Source organism: Ptychodera flava (assembly GCF_041260155.1).
Source record: "Ptychodera flava strain L36383 chromosome 3 unlocalized genomic scaffold, AS_Pfla_20210202 Scaffold_27__1_contigs__length_13241970_pilon, whole genome shotgun sequence".
NCBI classification, from domain to species: Eukaryota; Metazoa; Hemichordata; class Enteropneusta; family Ptychoderidae; genus Ptychodera; species Ptychodera flava.
The window spans coordinates 12,029,666-12,052,893 of NW_027248281.1; the positions used below are offsets into that span (position 1 = coordinate 12,029,666).

The 23,228-nt window shown below is 39.0% G+C and overlaps 1 protein-coding gene across 2 annotated transcripts in view; it reads right to left on the minus strand.

Annotated features, from left to right (window-relative positions):
• The window catches only part of LOC139126288 (beta-galactosidase-1-like protein 2), a 33,015-nt gene extending 22,252 nt beyond the window's left edge, over nucleotides 1–10,763 (minus strand). The window contains exons 1-7 of one of the 2 annotated variants that reach the window (XM_070692330.1): nucleotides 10,402–10,763; nucleotides 6,786–6,854; nucleotides 5,427–5,522; nucleotides 4,951–5,059; nucleotides 4,156–4,248; nucleotides 2,411–2,495; nucleotides 113–177 (exon numbers count right to left, since the gene is read on the minus strand). In XM_070692330.1, coding sequence (XP_070548431.1) covers nucleotides 113–177; nucleotides 2,411–2,495; nucleotides 4,156–4,248; nucleotides 4,951–5,059; nucleotides 5,427–5,522; nucleotides 6,786–6,854; nucleotides 10,402–10,730 — 846 coding nt within the window. In that variant the 5' untranslated portion in view covers nucleotides 10,731–10,763. Of the gene's footprint in view, nucleotides 1–112; nucleotides 178–1,642; nucleotides 1,731–2,410; nucleotides 2,496–4,155; nucleotides 4,249–4,950; nucleotides 5,060–5,426; nucleotides 5,523–6,785; nucleotides 6,855–10,401 lie in introns of both variants that reach the window. The other variant, XM_070692328.1, reaches the window with a different exon arrangement.
• Between the last annotated feature and the right edge of the window lie 12,465 nt (nucleotides 10,764–23,228).

The following is a 23,228-nucleotide window of genomic DNA, read 5'->3' on the forward strand; positions in this document are numbered from 1 at the left end:
TGAACTCAAAGCCTACTCCACATGCATTTTGTTTGTCATGGTGACACAGATGAGGCATACAAAAGTTCACGCAGTATAAAGGTTTAAATAATTTTACATGACCTTTACATACCTGTATAGACTGAACAAGACCAAAATGTTTCTCTGGTTTGACTTGGAAATTTGCCGTCATCAGCACTGTAATGAGACAACATTTCAAAATTTTTAATCTTTCAAAATATCTGAACATAAAAAGCAATGCAGTCACTTTCCATATGCATAATTTCAACTATAGTTTTGGAACTTTAATTATGATGGGTTCTCAAGGTTTCATACCAAACCTGCCTTTTTTAAACCATGGTCTACATACTGTTATTGCTGGGCTTTTTCCTCATTGCAATTTTCATTTTAAAGCACGCTAATTACAGTTGATAGTGTGGAGCATATTGGTGATTTGTAAATGGCAGATGACATGAAAGTTGAAAGAACTTTTGTGAAATTTATTTCACTCTGTGTTGTGATGTACATACAGGTGGTGATTTTGACTTATAACAATGGATTATGTTTTTGCCAGATAATTTTTCCTGATTACATGCAAAAAATTATCACAGACTAGCACAGAGAAATATCAATATTTGCCTTCATAACCCATCATACATCACTGTATATGGTAAAACATGTAATGTTGATAGTAAAAGATAGCATATTACACGGAAATATTTCATAAAAAATGTAGATGTTCCGAACAGTTTCGTTTGCAGTTTCCAAAGAATCTATACTTGCTGTTTGATGGCCATGTGGTCACTGATCTGTTGACAGGTGACTGATTGGCTGTCACTCATTTTCTCAGTTTAATTTTGTGTACTTTTATTCAAAACAATGTACACATTGACATCTGAAGTGATAAAGATTTGCTTTTCTCTTCTTTCTAAACGATGGTCCAATCAGCCATGATTTGGTACGCGTTACTGCATATCACAATGGAGAGCCAAGCAGTGACCTTTGACCTCTAACAGCAACATTGTGAACTCTCTTACAAGTGTACAGTTGACATACTTTATATGTAGGCCATCATGAGACATGAATCATCACAAGTGATACAGGAGTTGTAGATATAAAATGTAACATTTTTAGAGAAGACAGTGTTCGATGTATCGATATCTGAACTTAAGGTAGAATGTGCCCAAGGGACAGATATTCAGACTCTCAAACTTTGAAATGCTTTTTTGTCTACTATATGTACTTGTGGGGTTAATTCATGGAGAAAATTTAACTTTTCACCAGCTTATTTTAGTGAAAATTGAAAATTTAACTTTCTCTCACAGAGTCAACACAGGGATGGCGACCATTTTGAATTTCAAATGTGCATTAATGTTAAAGGATTTATTTCTCTTTTACCAAACTTTTGCATGGCAACTGCTGATATTTATTCTTGATTTAGAAATAAAATCCTTTTGGTAAAGTCTTTCAATTTTTCAAGTTTGGTGGAGTCTTTGAGACACAAACTACCTTAAAACAATGTTAGCAATAATGGTACCACAATACCAATGTTTTACAATCAGTGACTGTGTTATGACATCATGGACATGATCACTAATGTCGATTGGCTGACAATTTCACTCAATCACACCGCTTGACCAATCACAACTCTTTCTTGTCTCACCGTCAGGAATTCTTCCATTCATATATCTTTCTTCCATTGTTCCATCAGATGTCAAAACTAATTCCTTAATCCCACGTTTTTCCAAGGCCTGGTAATTTTACGGATGGAATGTAACACGATTTTTGAAAGGAATAACTGAAGTGTTATGACTGATAGATTTAAATTATGTGTACATGTACATGTAAGTAATGAGGTGGAATATCTGGAAGATGATAGAGTTTTACACAAGATCCAATACAACACCACACTACAGATATTACAGTCAAATATGTGGCCAGCAAAATTTGGAGAATCTTCAAATTTTCATGGATTAATTTTGTAATGACGTCAATGAGTCATCATTGAGACAAGACTGTCGATGAAATGTTTTGGTGACATCAACTTCATGGTATGTCAGTAGGCTGCTAGAATTCAGTAAAATCAACGACGTGAAAGACATCGTTTAATTTTTTTACAACAACATGTCTCGGAGTAAAACTCTATCATCAAAAAAATTCCAGATTTCCACATCATAGCAGCCTTTCCCAGTTTTGATGGCTACCCATGGTGATATTATACCATACAGACCAAACAGTATATGTAATGGAAAATTCCACTAAAGATTAAGGACACCGGTCAAAACAAGGAAAAGCAATTTCATCAAGGATGAAGGGTTAAGTTAGTGTTCACAGAGAGTATGATAAAATGAAAGATAAGGGAAGGGATCCTACAATGTGTTTTGCTGTTCATATATATGGATGTGTTTGTAGACTACCAGTGACACCTTACCATTGGGTATCTGTCCATTGGTGTAAGCTATGTGACTATTGTCACTGGTTAAGAACAGTTCTTTTATTCCCCGTTTTTCTAGAGCCTGCGTGGCAAGTGGAGAGATTGCAAAACAGATGGAGTAGACGGCGTTAGAATGGTGGAAAGAGCAATTCTCCACATCATATGCACTATCAGCTCAATGCGGCAGCCAGTCTAAATTTGTAAGTGATCCTTAAAGCATGCAGGGGATGTACAACCTGGGAAAGGGATTATAACTGCCCAAGATGAGGTTCACAAGGATGGTCACTTACAAATCATGTGATCTTTTTGTGTTTTGCGTGCTAAAAAAATATCATCCAATCTTCTAGGAGATTATACTTGAATTCTCATTATTGTAAGCCATATTGCCTATGAAAATGTCACTACATATCGCACCGTATTTCAATCCCTGGTGATTGATATGGTCAATAAAATTCAGGTGCTTATACTGGCATATACATATGGTGCGGCCATATGTGATTTGCAACTCAAAAATTAGTTGTTCAAAAATAAGTAGTGCAATTCATTGCTAATATTTGAAGGCATTACCATGGTCACACTTCGATAACCTACTTTAGATAAAATGCATTTGAATTAAAACAATCTTGTTGAGAAAAATGCAAATATAATAAATGAGGCTTTAATTAACATTTTACTGATTAAAAGTTTTGGTCGTGTTACGTTTGAAATTGACAGCAATTCAAGCAGTGTAAGCTTAATTCCTATCCTTAAAACAGTAAAAACCTTATTCTAGAATGCCATTCATTTTACTCTGAGATGCATTTTCTTGGTTATCAGGGGCTACAAATAGCTCATTGTTGTAACATTGTGCAAGTGTCTAACTTTTAGCAGATTTTACAAAATGGCAGTCTAAGTTTCCTGAATATCAACTACATGTATTGAGACAAGGGGCCTGTGACCATCCTCTGCCTTTAATCCATATATCCCCAGTCCCTCCATATAGTGAGGGGAGGGGGGATGTGATACATCTAAAACATGCAAATTAGTGTCTGCAAACATGCATGTGTTTTGCATTAATGAACATGTTCAGAAGGTGAAGAAATTGGAAAGGAAATGCACTCTGTAAAAAGTGTTAGAAGGTGCTGGTTGCACAGAGTGTAGCAGAGTGGCAGCAGACATGTTGTGACATGCACATCAAAACTTCCACCCCTGTAAGTTGTGTGCATAGGTCCACCTGAACATTGAATAAACAATTGGGTGGAACCAAACTGAGGTGGTGGAAGGGTACAACCTAGCAAAAAAAGAAAATATTGCACTTCAAGAAATGCAATTTAGGGTTTGTTAGTCTGGTTTTCATGCATTCATTCATTCGATAAAATTTTCTGATGACCAGCAAATCCTAGATGAAAATTTGAATTGGTGCTGCATGCGTCTCTCTGTGGTAAATTCAACAATAACTGAAAATTGTACATGTATATAAACGCACCATCAATTTTTTTTTACAAAATCTGACCGTAAAAATATAATAGCCGAGTGAAAACAGATATAATAAATGATCAGCAGTGGCAATCAATAACGCATGATGGATGTCCATGCACAGGTATTTCAAATTTGCGTTATAAATTATAAATAGTATTGCATACTTACACCATTATGCTTAGAAATTTTATGTCAACATCAAATAGACAAAGACGTTAATGACTGCCTTTGTGGCTTATTCTTATGTTACAAAGACTTGCAGTAACCATGGCGACCAGACTCACCTCTTTGATGTAGACCATGTAATTGAGGTCACTACCATATGACCCGTATTCATTTTCAACCTGCACTGCGATGATAGGCCCACCCTCTGAGTACTGAAACCAGAAACATACAATCCGTCTAATGAATGCTTACACAGCGGGGTGATTACAATCTCTGATGTGTGCACTGATGAAAAACACTGCAATATTGCGAGTGGTGTAATTATACAGTGACCCTGATACCTCCAATATGTTATCAAATGAACTCCAGGAGTAAATTTCACTCCGCTTTCACATTAAGAAGTGTGACATTGACTGAGATAACTGTATACATGCCCCCAGCAAGGTGCAGTGTAGTGTTGGACTTGTGCATGTGTAAATGGATTTGAAATGATTTAAGGCAGAATTTGCTCAACAACAGATATCTGCACTCTCACATTTTTCCAATACTGCTCTGATCTACTACTTGTGGGGGTTCATTTATACGCTCTTGAAGAAGAAAACATCACCATCTCAATTTTTGAAAATTTAAACTTTTGTTTTTCCTTACAGGGTCAACCAAGAGGTGGTGGCCATTTTGAATTTCAAATACCGGTAAATGTTAGGTAACTTGTTTGTCCGGTGTCAAACTTTTGACGGTGAACTCTGATTTGTATTCTTGATTTGGTACAGAGAATGGTTGAACGTGTCATTGAGCAAAAGTTGAGCGATAGTTTAAGACTTTCACTTTCGAGGTACATACGACCTAAAACATGCATGATCCCACAAATCCTCTTATACATTTTATGTATATTACTGAAGATAGAATTCTCCTACCTGTAATGGTTCTACCATTGGAATCAAGACATCAAAGTATGCATCCACTGCTTTCAGAAACCTTGGATCTGTGGTTCTCAGACCAATGTCAGGGTCATTGAGTAACCAACTGATTGAATACAAAAAAATGGGGAAACAACGTTAGAAGCTGGGATTTGTGAGCATTTGCAGTGGAATACTGTTATTACGGGTATATAAGCAACTGCAATGTGTCTACTTGTACAACTACTGAATACAGTGACGGCAAAGACAATATCATTAGTCTAGAGGTCATACAATACTGTAGTCTTGATATTACTCATTTTCACATGGATATAATCGGCTATTTTGATGTCTGAGACATCTTTACTTGGATATAAATACAGTGATTTCAAGTTGATTCTGTTCAACTTTTTCATTTCCGGCAATTCAGCAAATTTCTCTTTCGGTGTGAAACTAGTGAATGAAATCAAGATTGTCACAGATAACAATCTTACCTTGGCAAACCACCAAGGTCCCATTCTGAACAGATATAGGGACCCGGTCGGAATATCACATACAAACCAAGTTCTTGGGCAAGTTTTATGTAGGATCTGTAATGAAAGGAATGGAATGATCTTTTAACCCTTTCATGACAATGGTTTGGCCCAAAGCCATTGTTATCAATTGTGGTTGTTGACCGGTCTACAGGGAATTGAGGGTGAACAGGGTAAGTCTCTATGAAAGTATAATGTGAAGCAGAATGTACAACAAGTGAAGCAGTAATGCCATGAGTAACGGTACAGTGGAATAAACTGTACATTTATCATATTCAGAGCACTGTATATGAACACAATACAGAACTTGCCCTTAAATGAACTTTTCCTCCCAGACAAAACATCTGCTCACAGGAGTTCGATATTTTAAGAAAAAATTTTACTCGTTAAAATAACGCCTACAGCAATTGCAGATAAGAACAGATTGATTGTCTATTTTTAATAATTTTTAATGTTTGGAGCCTAACATTTATTTTGTTATTTTGACAATAAATTTCATCCACAGAAATAACTACCTGCACAAAATAACAGTAATTTTTCACAGATTATTTCTAACATGTGGATTTTTGTACAGAGGTGAATGTACAGCCTGTCAGTGTTAGCTCTAAGTACAGTACGGACAGACACATGCATGTAGACATACATGAACATGTATAAATGTAAATTCTGGCAGTCATCGTAGAAATAACAGGTATGAATAGAAAGAATGCATATCGGAAGAGGGTTGTTTATTTCTTGGATTACTATGGTAACAGTTACTAGTTAATTACTTGCCATGAATGATGTCATTAAAGCTACACTGCATCTTGCTGACAGTACAGTGTATATAATAATATGTGCCCCGATGAAGCAAAGATGGTAAAGACACAATTACTATCTCATGCATGGAATATCCCATATGTCTGTTGTTGTACACAGAATTTGATGACTGTTTACTGGACTCACATAAACCCGTGCTTTATTGCAACAAAATTTGACACACAGTACTATTTTGTACCAAACCTTGCGCTCCCAGCCACATTCCCACATACAGATATAACTAATGTACAAAAAATGAAATACACAGGCAGCATATGGGTTGCAAAAGACAAATAGCATTTCATGGTTTTATTGAATTTGATCACAATAGGTACAACCATAACACTGACAAATGCGTTTCTTTTGGTTTCAGAATGTCACTGATGATTTGAATAACAAAAGTTACTGACATCAGGACAATTTTAACCCTTTGTGACTGATCACTACAAGGTAATTCATATAATACATTCTACTCCAGACATGAATTAATTTTTGTGAGGACACCATGAACAGACTACTTACACAAGATCCAACATGCCTTCAAAGTTGAATTCACCTTTGACCTCTTCATGAGCATTCCACGGTACATACCTAGCAAAATATGAAAAAACAACACATACCGTTAGTATCAAGATAAAAGTATAAATAGCCTTCATATTTGTTATGAGAAAATTTCATAAGCCGACTTCAAAAGCCCAAAATTTGTCGATTGACTCAATGCTGTTTGAACTTTGATAATTCATGGGTGTTTGGCAAGCTGCAGTTATATGGTGTGGGTTTTTTTATAAGAGGTGTGATAAAACATTTGACAGTTCTATACATGCACACAGGTACATGTATACACATATATTTATGTGTACTTTGGAGAGATGCATATGTCAGTAATGTATACATTCACAGCTAGTACCAATATTGTCGAAGTACACAGCAAAACAATTCACTGATGTGACTGCACATATTGTGATGATGGATTTGTAACAACCAGAGTTCTGTCTGCACTGCTGTGAGAACATACTGCTCTACACCCCTCTGTGTACATCAAGGGTGTCACAGGATCTGAAATTTTCACATCTATTACACTTCCTTTATCTACAGGAGTGAATACACTGATCTGTTCAGTGCTTGTTACACCACCTGACCGTACCTTTATCTAAAGGATAGTGTACAGTGCCCTGTACACAGGCGTGTTTAATAGGACCTGAAGTTTCTATGTGTAATAACACCAGGATCTAAAAGATTGTATACAGTGCTCTGTACACAGTGGTGTTACAGTACCTGAAATTTTTAGAGGTTATAAACGGCAAGCGAGGGTACTTGGTTGCGGATATAAGACCTCTGGGCTGAAAATTAGCATATTTGGCGGGAAATAATCACCTCGCTTCACTCGGTGATTATTTCACCCAAATATGCTAATTTTCAGCCCAGAGGTCTTATATCTGCAACCAAATACCCGAGTGCACCGTTTATAACCTCATTATAAAATGCTTAAATTAAAAACAAGTGGACAATTGTCGTTCTTTTAGGCCGAAGTTGGAACGAGAGTTCACGAGCGCCCAGCCTCACACAAACTCTAAAAAGAACGTTTCAGAACGCGCGTGTGCACAGTTGATTCAATAAAATACGGTAAGGTAAGGCATCGATATTGCGACAACGAATTTGAAGAAATTTACTTGAACAAAATGCTCAAAAAACTTTAAAAAATTATGTTGTTGTCACATAGCCGTCGCTGCTTACAGAAATTCTTCATTTGTGTCTCATCGAGCTGCACCAGACTAAAATTCATCAAAATCAATCTCAAGCCGTAGACTTGTTCGATATTATGGCGCGTTGACGCGTTGAACTCTCAAGCTGAAATTTGCGCGAGCTCAAAAATGTTACGCGACGCGCAGGTCTTCTTGTTGAGGATATAAACCCCGGCTCCAGCCAATCAGATTGCCGGATTCCAGCTAAGCATATTATAATCACATATAACAACCAGCTGTGCATGTACATATATACATGAACAGTGCTGTGTTTTCAAGTCCTGAGATATATGCATGCTAAATACACAGCATGCACATGTATCTACTAGACACTACAGACAGTCGCACTGACCTATGACAGGGTTTGAGAATTCATTTTATTGTACACAAAATTATTCTATTCACTCACCATAAAATGAAAGAGAGCAAAGGACAAGTGCCACCTAAATAGCTTTGGTGGTAAGATACATGTAATGTGGACTGGGTTCAAATTGTCATAAGGTCTGCCATACATGCATGTACATGATCATACAAGACACATGTATTGTATGGCGATTAAAGTGAACCTTCAGTAAGCATAACATATTGTGCACAAGCTTTAATTGTTCAGAACGACCTCGTAACCCCCAACCCTTGACCTAGTCAAACATTTTCCCCTTCTGGGGTGCTTTATTTCTGAAAACAAAAGTCACTCAGCAGGCTTTGATACAACAATCACCTGGTGTGAATTTCAGACCAGCATATTTTGGTGAAGTACAATTCAAAATACATTATAACCAAGTATGTTGAGCAGTTTTAAAGCAAGTGCTTTGCAATCAAATTATTTAATGCAAATCAACTCCAATTTCATTGTTAGTGGAAGGTTGGCCTGACTGTGGTTGTTAAGCAGAATTGAACAAATATTCAAAGTACACTAATTGGCATAAATTACAAAGATACTGAATGACAAAAGCCCTGATACTACGAATACTTCACAGCATGATGGGTATATTGAAATATGATTCCCTGATTAAACACTCAATTACTTGTAACGGTTTAACTGCTCTAAAAATCTGATGTGTTTCAGATTTCAATCAAAGTATTTTAGCTGATATCCCCTACGGGTGACCTTTGACCTTTACAAGGTCACTGGGACATTCACTCATCACACACAGTCTACTCTCTGTGCTCACACACACTAATACAGGTTAATTATTGACCCTATTTGTGATTGTGCTGTTGAAAATAGTGTACAGAGACACACACACGTAATATCCATGCAATAACATACGATAACACCCTCACATAAAAGAAACGTAAAAATTCTACGATTTTGAATTACTGAAAGAATTTCTACAAATCACTATTCACTCTATGTGAATATATTAATTTTATTATGGTCAATGAAATGGAATATATTAAAATTAGGTATGACTTATTTGACAAATATTACACCAATGGAAAGTTAGTAATATTTCTGTGCAGTGTTGCAATAGGTTTATACCATTTCATAGATGTTTACATGTTGCGCGACTGTTTTAAAGATATAATCTCAGTCACAAATCTATTTGAAATAAACAAATCAAAAGTCAGTGTCTCTGTGTCTTATATGATTGTGATTGATTGATTGAATCATTCATTTATTAATTTAAATAGTATATTTGGAAGCATTTTTATAAAATTTAGTTTATGGAATATATGAAGTATTAGCTGTGTGTTTTCCATCAAGAGGGGAGATTTACTGAAAGTGAACTTGTCCATACCCATTATAACAAGACTGCATGAAGACATTGCACCATGCTGGTTTTAATGACGAGCCAAATATGAAATGGTTTGTTGACCTTCGCTTTCATCATAGCATGTTATTTATTTCGACACGTGTGAAACGCTGGTAATTTGATACACAGAACAGGGAAATTAATAATGCAACATTCCTTGTGCTTTGAATACATTCAGTTTTGCACATTAATTGTTTGCAGGCTACAATGTTGATAAAATTCGTTCGGCTTCAAATCAACACCTTAAATTTCCAAGGCCGTGGACGAGATTCTCTGCTGGAGTCGAGGAGCTGTTTGAACAGGTTGACCCCTTTCTGACCTTTCACCTCAAAATGGTTGCATGACGATAGAGTCAGACGCTAGACGTGGCAATCTGTGTTGTGTGAAGACATACAGCGTTACCTGTACCCTGCCACGCGATCTATCGAATGGGTTATCGCTACAGATATACAGAAAGACAACCTTGTTCACTATGAAAGTCAAATACATGAACAATTTTTATGCACTGCACCTTGTACCTGCACACATAAGCGCTGTATAATAACCACTCGTTCAACGTTCATGTCGCTTACAGTCGTTCGCGCCCTTGTTTATAACAGTATCAAAGATCAAATCTGGCTATAAATGAGTAACACTTACGTCTCAACCGTGTTCAGCCCGCAAGCCTTTAGCTTCAAAAGCCTGTCTTTCCAGTAGTCCTGGTGAACGCGAAAGTAGTGAATAGCTCCACTCAGGATTTGAAACTTCTTACCGTCGAGCGTGAAATATTTGTGATCTGCCTGCAATGAAATGCGTTCAGCAGCGTTACTCAGACTTGCCTGGGTTTTGCTAGGTTGCCGGGTTCTGTAGGCAAACATATACCAATAAACGATAGCACAACACGACAGAAGTATTATAAAGACTCGGACGCCGTGCACCCGGCGAAATGTTATGTTGGACATTTTCTGTAGAGGCTCCTTTGTACACATGCTCAGTGCGACCCCGAGTTACAGTGATTCTGCGTGGTAAACACCCTCTACTTACCTGCATAATTACAGTGTAATTACTGTCAGTGAACTGCGCAGTTTCCAAACCGTACACGATTACTTGTGATCGCTATGTCCAGAGGAGGGTTCGAGCTAGACAGTGTCTAATTCAAGAGGAGGGTGGGTCTCGGAGAAATAGCACTAGTAAATAATTAACACGGGAATCAGATCTGGAGGATAGCACTCAAGGGGCTATTTAATTGGACCTGAACACCGGGGGCGAAGGTCAAAGCACGGTCCGATAACCAGACTGTGGTCACAGTCATGCGGTACATGAGGCCATGGATGTGAAAAAAAAAAACGGTATTATTAACCGTTTCATCCGTAAAGCTGTGCATTATTTGAAGTTTAACGTATATATTGCTGGGATTAGGCTAAAGGCCGTCACTCAACGGAAATGATCGAGAGTAGGCCCTATGCGCCTCGAAAGTGAAAGATGCTTGCTCAAATTTTCCTCAAAGAATATTTCAATCATTCTCTTTCCAAATAAAAAATAAAATCGGGGGTCACCATGCAAACTTTTGAACTAGAGAAACAAATTACTCAAAATTTACTGAGATTTGAAATTCAAGATGGCCGCCATCCCTGTGTTAACTCTATGGAGAGAAAATAAAATTTTCGATTTTCGAAAAACTAAACCGGTATAGAGTTTTCTTACACCGAGAGCTTTAAAATTACCCCCATATGTGGTAGATTAGAAAAGAATTGAACAAGTTTGAGAGTTTGAATATCTGTCCCAGAGGTACGTTCTACTTAATAAGGGGTTGACACCTTTTATAGGGCCACTTCATATTTAACCATAGACTCTAGTTTTTCTCGAGAGTCTATGATTTAACCCACTACGTATCCACTTTACCTGCATCAATGCAACATGAAACGAACAATGAAGAAACCAAGCCAAGAGATACATGTAACTTCGAAGCGTAGGCCAGAGTGATTGGAGGCCGGGAGGCCCTCTAAATCTAGACTTGTTTGATAAAGATTACGATACTAGATTACCTACAAACGATGGCCATCATATTTTACGGTGTGTTGGAGGGGCTGTGGAGTGAGTCAAACATGCGTTCATGGTCCCTTAAGAAAAAACAAAGTTAGACCTATTAATTCCCACATTGCTATGTTGTCTGATGTTTTGTAATATATTGTTTAAATCATAAATTAGTATACGTAAATACAGTCTACAGATGACCAATAGCCTAAATCAAACTTGTCACAGTCGATGTTTCCATTTGGAATCACCTTTCCCACTTTTTTCGATTTTATAGTTTTTAAATTTTTATATGCCATATATCCAAGTATATTAAATGGTTCTCTAGCCCACTAAAATTTCCTCACGCATTTCATTATAATAAAACGCTCCTCCTTACTAAGTAGTATTGATAGGCCGAAGGCTGCGTTCACACACACAAAAACAGAGTTAGGGGTCGGGGTGTTGGAGGAATTCAGGATGGGGGCATTCGAAAAGTTTTGGGGTAGTAGAGGGGGGACTTGAAAATTCGCTGGTTCCTATTTTTACGATTCCAAGGTTTCATGTGGAATTAATGAAATTTAATAACATTTTAATATCATCCAATTGTTTTAATGTTGGTAATAATTAAACAAGATCTAGCACCAATTTGTTACACTTCGTTACTTTTTCTCGGAAAAATAAAAATGTACGGATTTTCGTAAAAAAAAACAAACAAGTAGGCCTAGTATTTGGGCAGACGCTGCAACTGTGGACAATTTTTTCAATATTTCTGTGCAGTATGTCAAATACATTTTCTTGGTGTCTCCCCGCAGCATGCTGAAACACACAATATTCTGATCAGTTTGTCGACAAAAGTTTGCATATAGGAATATTGGGTAATTATTGAATAGGAGTCAAGACTGAAAATCATTTGACAGAGATACCACGGTTAACCGTGGTGATACAAATGCGGGATACATATACACATGCTGTGGATACGTATTCACAGACAAGCTGAATACTCAGCTGGACAGTCCAACACGCTGTAGGATGTAGAACAAGAATGTACAAAACGAAGACCCTTGATATCTCCGGTATTTAAGGGCCATACTTCGTCGGTATTGGTTTAATTTGTGAAAAATTGTGGGAGGAAGTCAATTCCGTGCCAAAAACAAAATTAGGACGTAAATTTTTGGAGCAGTTTAAAAATAACCTACTAATTTTGGACGTTTTTCAAGTCCAAATGTACAAAACGAAGACCCTGTCATATCTCTCGTATAATAATAGTCCATATGTCGTCGGGATGGATTTGATTAGCATAGGAGGGAGTTATTCATCCACAACTTTATCAAAAATGGCCATATGAAACATTAAAACCTAAAATAATGGAGTTTATTTGAGAATCGGAATCCGAAACTAATGCCAGCGGCTTACCTTATCTGTCAAAGTCAAAAGTACAAAACGAAGACCCTTGATACCTCCGGTATTTAAGGGCCATATTTCGCCGTATTGGTTTAATTTGTGAAGAATAGTGAGAGAAAGTCAATTCCGTGCCAAAAACAAAATTTGGACGAATATGTTTGGAGTAGATTAAAAATAACCTACTAATCTGGGCGTTTTTCAAGTCCAAATGTACAAAACGAAGACCCTGTCATATCTCTCGAAATAATCGCCCATATTTCGTTGGGATTGATTCAACTAGTCAAGGAAGGAGTTATTCATCCACAACTTTATCAAAAATGGCCTTAGGCCTATGAAACATTAAAAATGGCCTTAGGCCTATGAAACATTAAAACTTAAAATAGTTGCGCCTATTTTGAGAATTGCAATCCGAAACCAATACCAGCGGCTTGCCGTATCTGTCAAAGTCAAAAGTACAAATCAAAGACCTGTGATATCTCCGGTATTTAAGGGCCATATTTCGCCGTATTGGCTTAATTTCACTTGAACTTCGTGTATTGTGTTTGAAATATTAGCGGCCATTGTTATATCATCAAGTCGCGCAGCCGAGTGTGCTGTTTGACTCCGATGTGATTACTAATTTGGCGTGTATTATGTCTGAAACAGCGTAATTACTGCGTACTAAATACTATAACGTCCGATCCGTCCTTGCCGGTTAGAGAGCATTGTGCCTTTAATCTAAATTATGGGGTCTTCGGTCTTCGATCTTCGATCTTCGGTCTTCGATCTCCGGTCTTCGTTTTGTATACCCCGAACTTTATCAAAGTTCTGTGACCACTGTTTTGTTTTGCCCTTTTGACCTTAGGGACTGGTCAGTTTCTTCGGCCTTGGGGGCCGATGGATTCATGGGGGGGAGTCACCCTGTTTTTGACTTTGGTGATAGGGGGGTCACCATGTTTTTGAAATGCCCAATAGGGGGTCAGTGTGTTTTTGAATTTCGACACAGGCTCATCATTGCCTAAAATGCATCGTGTCAGCCACAAATTTCATCATTCAGTTGCATTTTTCGGTGCGCCCTTCGGGTGCGTAACTTTAATAATCAGACATATTTTCGGCACGCCCAACTTTAACATCATAGGCCCAGTACTTGGGAATATATGTATCGTCATATCTATTTGTCATTCTTCTCACTTGGCTCTCCATATCAGCTTTCGCTGAATCTAATCGCTCTCGCAAGTCGTGGCGGTCTACGGCATCCAAAATGCCCTCTTCTTTACCGCTAACACCAAAAGTCTTAGACAGAAAATAGCGCTGGTCTTTTCTCTGTTTTATGCCAAGTTGTTTTAACTGTCTTTTACAGTTACTTTCAAAGTGGTTAAAGCAACGCAAGCTCTGCACATGGGGTATTTCATTTTGATATACACGATGAAGTGCCGTTTCGCCATCAGTTATAAACCCCTTGGCCTTCGACAAACCCTTGCATTTTGATGTACACGTCGCGGCCAATGCTTTGTGTGTATTCTCGGTCTTGCTGTGGTGGATCATAGTAGGACCCAAAAATATTGACGTGCGGTGGCTTCTTTTTGACTCCAAAAGCAAGTTCTTGTAAACGACTGGAGTAACCTCAAATTTACCCATATTAAACGTCCGATCGACGGAAAATGGGTGGCTTGGTAGCTCGGATGTGGTGAAAAGAACTAAATCTGAACACATGGACTTAGTTCCAAGTACCCATACATGAAACATCTTCCGGATAATCCGCATGGTGAAGTATTAAGTCATCTCTGTCTCTTCCATACTTCAATAGATCATGCACATCGTCCGCGTTGTATTTAAGGCCGATTCTTGATTTGACGCTGTAAATTTGGTGTCGGTCACGTGGCAAGTCTGAAGGAGCACTAGCACCAACAACCCCACCTACCTCTCTCTTTAGACTGGTGTAAACGTTACTGGATTGTTTTTGGCAAACTTGCTGCCTGATTGTAAACATGGTGCTTTTCTTCCCAGGATAGAATGGCTTACGAACAGTTGATTTGCAATTGCCATGTCGAGATACTTGAAATTCAATTTTTTCTTCAGTGTTATCTACAGTATACTGAAGGAGACACGCATTGTTTACGACATTACCATTCATATCCTTCAATATGCAAATTGATCTCACAAGTGAAGGTGCGCATTTATTACGACGTGAATTTGGCACTAAATGGTAGGTATTGGGACTGCTCAAGTGTTATATACATATGAACCAGAATTGTATCATATCATACACAAATTATAGTTCACTTGCCAAGTAGCTGCAATGATTTCGGGAGCTGGTCGCCTGTTGAATGCAACAAAGTCTCACTCAACTGTTAAAAAACCCTATAGACAATGATTCATTCAACTTTCGATACGAATTTGTTCTGTTTTAAAAGATGGAACTGTAGACCGTCATTTGATTAACGAGATGTTGCAGTACCCATGATGGCTGCCAAATTTTAAATTTCATTAAAGTTGACAGAATTTTCGGTAAAATCCAAGCGTTGGGTGTTTATTTCCAAAGTCCGGCTGGCAAAAGGCGTATAAACTGAGCAAAATTATTGTCAAAATATCATAGTTAACAAAGCTGCTGCCGTGCTACAGCCTACGGACAGTGTCACTGTTACTGCATACCAGCAGTGACAGTAGTTCAGACTAAAGTACTGAGCTCAGAGTTCGGGTCATGTGAACCTCATGACAGTGAAACATACTTGTACACAAGCTCAGGCCGGAGAGCAACACGTGCAAGACCAGGGGACTTGAAAGTTATCAGGGATTTTTGAATTCTGGCATATGAGAATAATCAAATATTAAAGAAAAAGATGGGTGTGACTATGCTTGATCTTCTAAATTTTCACATTCTTATTTTACAATAACACAAAAGTAAAACTTTGTACAGTAAAGACTCTAATTTAAATGAAAACATTTGTAACTAAATGGAATTATTTCAATTTTACCAAATTCACCGTTATTGCACCAAAAATTTCAGAGATTAAAACGTTTATTCGATGGAATATTTTAACTTCCATTATTGTCAATTTTGTAAGACTTATAAGTAGTAACTAATGTATGTAGCCACCAATTCACAATTTGCATCCTATCTCTTGATCGTTATTTTGTGTGCTCTTCAGCAGGTGCCATATTGTCGTGGCCAGATCGAGTCGGATTAACTCAAGTCGGCTTTGACGTATAGATCCAAAAAGTCTACAAACTGCTAATAACAAGTAGTGTTGAACATCTGAACATTCTGCTGGCATAACTGCCCAATACATGTTTACTTTTTCTTTGAGTGCATCCCTAATAAATAGGCAGCTATATGATAATTTGGTGGGGGATTTTAATCATATACTGCGGGAACTTGAACATTTTTGATCATATACACGGGGGATCTGAAAAAATAACATTTCCATCACAATTCTTCCAGGCCACTCCCCCGGGCCCCTAACCGTTATTTGTGAACGCAGCCTAAGCCTGGCTGCTGCTGTTTTGACATTATACTGTAACTTCTACCATAGGAATTCACCGTATAGATCATATTAGTCCATCATCATGTAAGGATGGAATTTTTGCCACCATCAGGGTAAGGACCTGGTCCTTTTAATATCTGCATTATTGTTGACTTACAAAGGAAATTAGTTCTAAAGAGAAGTCGAGTAATCGTGTTATTTACTGTTGTTAATGTTGCTTATATGTTGCCTATGTTGCTAATAAGATTGAAGGACACGAGTATTTTCTTTTGTTCCTTCATTTTTACCTTAAACCTTGAAATCACCGTAACAAGAAAATAGCCATAGAGTTTCCAAGGCGTTGAGGTGCTGAGAAGATAGAGTGCAGCGCCGGTGTCCATTCTTCAATGTCAACGTAGACAACAACAAAACGCAACGACATTTATCAACCAGATTTCTCTCTTTTCTGTGGCATTATATAATAACAAACACTAGGAGTGAGCACCTCAGTACCATGCTGGACAGGAAAAAATCACCTCGCGATCGTTTATCAAGTCAACAGAACAAGGGCGGGCCTGCATAAAGCGCGAAATTTCCTCTCAGACCAAGGTAGACTTTGGTTCAAGTTTGTGAACAAAAACATATTCAAAGCCTAAGCACAAAATATTCCGCCAGGTGTGAACTCATAAATATTCATGAATACAACAAAGTATAAAGTAGTGCCCAGGTGACAAGGTGTCATTCCTCACAGACACCCCAAGCCGCTACACAGCATAGTGAGCTACAGACTCAACAACCAGCTCCTGCGGTTGCTTCGTTCGTCGCCGCTCATCAGCCCATCAGAATGGAGAGCGTTGCCGGACCTTCTGCTCCACCTGCTCCACCACGTGCTTCTAAATCAGCACCTTGGTACGACTTCGGCCAGCACTAGCGAGGATGCTCAACCCTCGAGTAAAGACAACAAGCAGGTATGTGTATTTTCAGTCGGAGCCGCTTCTTTTCCATATTGAGATTATTGTATTTTCACAGTTATCCCTGTGAGGGATGAATTGTAAGGTGGCTGCATGCGACGCCCACCCTGTCTGCCCTGCGAGGGTATTGAAAATATGGTGACTGTGGTCACGTCCATGAGGAACAAATTTCTCCCTGTGAGGGATGAATTGTAAGGTGGCTGCATGCGATGCCCACCCTGTCTGCCCTGCGAGGGTATTGAAAATATGGTGACTGTGGTCACGTCCATGAGGGACAAATTTCTCCCTGTGAGGGATGAAATGTAAGGTGGTGCATGCGATGCCTACCCCGGCGAGGATATTGAAAGTGCAGCGACTGTGGTCATGAACACATGGGGCGAAGTTCTCCCCGAGAGGGATAAAATGTATAGCGAGGTGATGCATGTGATGCCTAACCAGTCCTCCCTGCAAGTGAATTGAAAATGCCGTGTCTATGGTCATGAACACCTCGGACGTATGTCGCCTTTTGGGGGATGAAATGTATAGTAAAGTCGGTACATGCGATGCCCACCGTTACAGTTTCCCGAGAGGAAACTCGTAGACTTTTAATGCGTACTATTCTGAGATTGTTTTTTTTTCTGTATGTGCTTACAGATGCAGTTACAACTCTGTGAGTTGCAGAGAAAATTTGATGAGCTGGAGAAGTCTGCAAGTACGTCATCAGTTGAAGATGCGCTTCAAAAAGTTGTGGAGCTGGCCCACACACCATCTTGGAATGCCCGTCCGCAATTATTGAATGCATTACGTGTCTTGGTCGATAGAGCCACTAAAATAGCTCATCCAAAGCTCAATCGTTCCAGAGCTGTGCTTGCCCAATTTGAAACAAATGATTTTGGCAATGATGCAGGTCATCTCATCCTCTTGCTCCTAGGTAATAAGGAAGAAGAGGAAATTGCTTCGAAAGTGTCTAAATTTTTGCAACGTTCTCAGAAATATACCAGGTTTACTCCTTACCGCAACCGTTTTCGACAGGACAAAAATACACAAAAACTTGATGAGGTGAAATGCTTTGTCTGTGGTGTTGTTGGGCACATTGGAAGAAATTGTAAGAACAAAAAGTAGAATGTTGACATAAGGTTGCAACTGTTGTGTACTTTTCGAGGAATTTAATTCTCGTTAACTCTCTTGAAGATTAGTAAAGCATAAACGCACGATAAATACAATATGTTGTGTTATGTCTTGACATTGGTTCCCTTAGACAGGGGGGGGGCGAATACTAAAAGCCCTTGCCTTACGGCTGCCTGCCAGTTGCAGGGATCCTGTCTGGGGGTGCCCTCTGTACGTTTCACTAGGGTTCTTTTCCTTTCTTTTTTCCAGTTTGATATTCCTAACTGGAAGATGCTATATCCGGTTGATCGCAGTATACAGCGACGGACAACTTTTACCTGGGTAACTCTAGAGGGCGCCCCCAGACATGGATCAGACATCTCTATCCCCAGTATAGAGGCAGCTCTGGCAGGAAGTAAAGTCTCCCCTCAAGATTTGATTTTTAGAAACCCCGATGATTTTATTGCTGGAGAAGTTCATGCCATGCCAACATGCCAACTTGGCAGTTACTGACACAAAATCTTTCATGTAAATCCCAAATTTTACGTTGGCTCTCTGAAGGGGCAAAAGTGTCTGAGTACATAACTCCGTTCAAGGGCATGTTTCGAGGGGAATGTTATGATCACCCGTCCCCGCCTCCTGTGACACTTCAGAATAACATGTCATGTAAAAATTTCGGCAAGTTTATTGCATCCACTATTTCTGACAGATTGATATCGGGAGCAATATCGGTTTGGGGTAAAGTGGATCGAGATGCTCCCCCTGCTTTAGTTATGCCTATCACTGTCGAGCCCAAGAAGCCTCGTATGTGCATCGACATGCGTTATTTAAACCTGTGGATAAAAGATGTGCGTTTCAGTTTAGATCAATTAGTGGAAGTTACGAGATATCTTGAGACAGGAGATTATCATTATAAATGTGATGATAAAAGTGGCTATGATCACGTAAAAATTTTCGATGACGACAGAAGGCTTTTGGGCTTCCAGTGGGCCGGAACATGGTATGTCTGTAATACGCTCCCATTTGGATGGAAGTTGTCAGCTTTTGTTTACCATACTTTAGGTTATTGCATCACTAGTTATGCTAGGTCTCTAGAAGTACCGTGTTTGCAGTATATCGACGATAGACATGGTGGCCCATTAGTTCAAACCCGCGATTGTCAGAACCGTCGTAACCGAAGGGAATTGGCCGATACAGCTGCATTCACACTCGCTAAATTGTGTATTGACGCGGGATATTTTTTGGCCTTGCACAAAAGTGTCCTAATACCTGTCCAATCACTTGTAATGTTGGGTTTTACCGTTGACACGGTAGCAACGGCATTTAGAATACCAGAAGAAAAACAAAAAACGTTCCTAGAGTTGCTTGTTATCGTCCTGAACAGCCGAACTGTACCTTTGGTTCTGTTGCAACGTATCATAGGCAAATGCATTTCATTCACACTAGCAATTCAATGCGCTGGAATCTTCATTCGCCATATGGCAAAGGCTACATCCTTCATTCAAGTACGGAATGATCTTCGTATTGAACTCAAAGAATGGAAAGACATCATCAGTCTATCGGGTAGTTTTAGGTGGCTTCCAGAACATCACTTGGCCATAAACATGTTCACTGACTCTAGATCATATAAATGGGGGGCTATTCTAAAGAATGCTGGCCTAAATTGTCCAGACGAAGAAGTAAGTGATATGTGGGACGAAAAGTGGCGTAACCTCCCCATCATAATCAAGGAAGCAGAAGCCCTTCACCGAGCTTTGAAGGCGTGGCAAGGGAAAATCGGAAATGCGCGGGTAGATGCCTATGTCGATGCTATGCCAGTGGTACAAGCGTGGAATAAAGGGGTACCGGGAGCAAAGTCTACTCAGCTCAATGATATTATTAGAAAGATATTTTGGCTCTGCCTTGACAATAATACTAAACTATCTATACAATATGTAGAGTCGTGTAAAAACCCCGCTGACGCACCGTCAAGAAGTGTTAGTTTGGTGCATGCATCTCTAACCGAGGAAAAGTGGAAGTACATCGACGCCATGTTTGGCCCACATAATATCGATGCGATGGCAAGCGAATCAAACGCAAAATTCCCCAGGTTTATCAGCCAATTCCAACAGCCAACCAGCGAGGGAGTGAATTTTTTCAGCCATAAATTTCAACCGACGGACAGACTGTATGTGTACCCTCCATTTAAAATGGTACACTCTGTAGTAAGATATGTAATTGAGAATAAATTTGACGCGACAGTAATCGTACCCAAGAGAGATTTTCTTGACCCAGTATGGCTTTCCATTCAGAGTTATGCCATGAGGAGGTAGTGATCGGAAGAGTAGGCGAAAAAGGAGTTATTCTTGCCCCTACAAGATATGGATACACAGACATCCCACTCTCCTGCGAGCTGTATGCGGTAAAATTCGCACCTGTTTCAATAGGAATGTAATCTCAGCATATAGATGTATGCAGGAAAATAGTTCAGTGCAATTAACAAGCATAAAATTCGTCGGTTTGTTCATGTTTAATCTCTTTTGTTTTTCCGTTTTCCGTCTTTATTTGTAGAAATTCTGCTGGATTTGTGGTAGTGAGACAACGGGTGGAAATATCACATGTCTTTTATGCGATACTACACTCGTCTCATCTGCCGACCCACCCACTGTCATGACAGGAACTGGCCAGGAGCCAAATTTTCACGCCATCGATCAACGCATGCAGGAAATATTGGGAGAAAGATCGGCATACGAAAAACAGAAAGACAGTTTGATTAAGCAACTAGAAAGTTTCCTCGCTCTTCTCCCAATTTCTAAATCAGTAGTTGAAGCAGACCCTGACGATATCGTTAGATTTTTTATCTATAAAGATAAAGATGCGAAAACGCATGTCCGCATGTAAAGACACGTGTGAGTTTTTGGGTTTTCGGGGATGTCGCAATGCGCATGCCCGAAACGTCTAAAAGCGAACACTTTAAAAAATATGGTCTCAAAATTAAAGGCGTACTACCGTATAATTGATAAGGAATATTCGATACAACGGCAAAACCCAGCAGATTCTGTAATGGTTGACAGGTATGTGAAAAAGGTATCGGAAGAGCAGGCAAAAGCTCATGTAACCACAAGACAAGCGCCACCTTTGTTCATTCAGAAGATGCAGCTAGTGTTTGACCTCATATTAAATAAAATTATGACTGCTTCTACTCCAGCCACTGTGTATATTCTAGCAAGAGACCTAGCATTCTTCAAACTGTTAATTTTTTCTGGGGATCGTGCAGGGGATTTGGGACATGTTAAGATCCAAGAGATTCTCCGTTTCCCTGATAATTCGGGGCTGGTGTTCAACCACACCTTTGGCAAAACCCTTCGAGGTGCTTCATCTAATATGTTTGCTTTAAGGAGGTGTGTAAACAAGTTCTTATGTCCCATTAATTCCTTAGAACAGTACATTATACTGTCAAAAGAATTAGGCATTGATCTCAGTAGAGGTCATCTCTTTCGCCCGACAACCCCAAGTGGGCAAGTGGAACAACGCCACCTTTCCTCACAGGTCATATATCACCGGCTAAAACTTTATTTACATGAGTTAAACATGCGCAGTGTCTTTGTCACTGGCAGGTACTAACATTAAAGATCTCATGCGTCACATAGGATGGCGCTCGGAAGAAACGGCCCATTACTACTCTAAATTATCGAATTTATTAGCAATCGGGAATGCTGCACAAAGATTGACTGACATGGTAGAGAACAGTCACAATTTAACTCAGGAATATGAAATTATTGAAAAACTGAAAGGTTTTACAACCGCCTTTCCAGCACAGTAAAATGTTGTAGATGAGGTATCGGTGTGCTGATACAATAAAATTCTTTGGAAAGCCTTTATAATGTGATGTTTGTTGCGTCCTGTGTTTTAATCCGTGTAAGGATGGGGAGAATTGGAAGTGAGTGAGGATTGGGAGAATGAGGATTGGGAAGATTGAGACTGTATGTTAGACCAGGTGTCGGTAGGCCTAAAGGAATACTTCTGAGACAGTGTGAAGCTACGATGCTCGCATCCTATCCAATCCTTCATACAATAGGCAATATCATTGAGCGAAGTGATTAGGCTTTAAATATTACTTTATTCAAAGCTCTCGGTAAAAGAAAACTTTTCACCGGCTTAGTTTTTCGAAATTCGAAAATTATTATTTTTCTCCGTAGACTTAACACAGTGATGCGGCCATTCTGAATTTCTAATATCGGTAAATCTTGGGTAATTTGTTTCTCTAGTACCAAAATTTGCACGGTGACCCCCTATTTTTATTCTTGATTTTGAAAGAGAATGATTAAAAGATTCCTTGAGGAAAGTTAGAGCAAAAGTTTAAGTCTTTCACTTTCGAGGTGCATACTACCTTAAGCAATCAAAGACTTGAACCAAGTATAAGATCGAGTCACTATCATACACACACTTAAGAAGTTTGAATGGTAAAATTTGCTCTCAAACTGAAGGTCGCGTTAGAAAGTCGGAATGGCTTGTGAGACGTACACTTTCCCAGAGCTCTATGGACACCCACAGGAGGAAGTCTTTGCTTAAATCATCCAAACGTCCATCG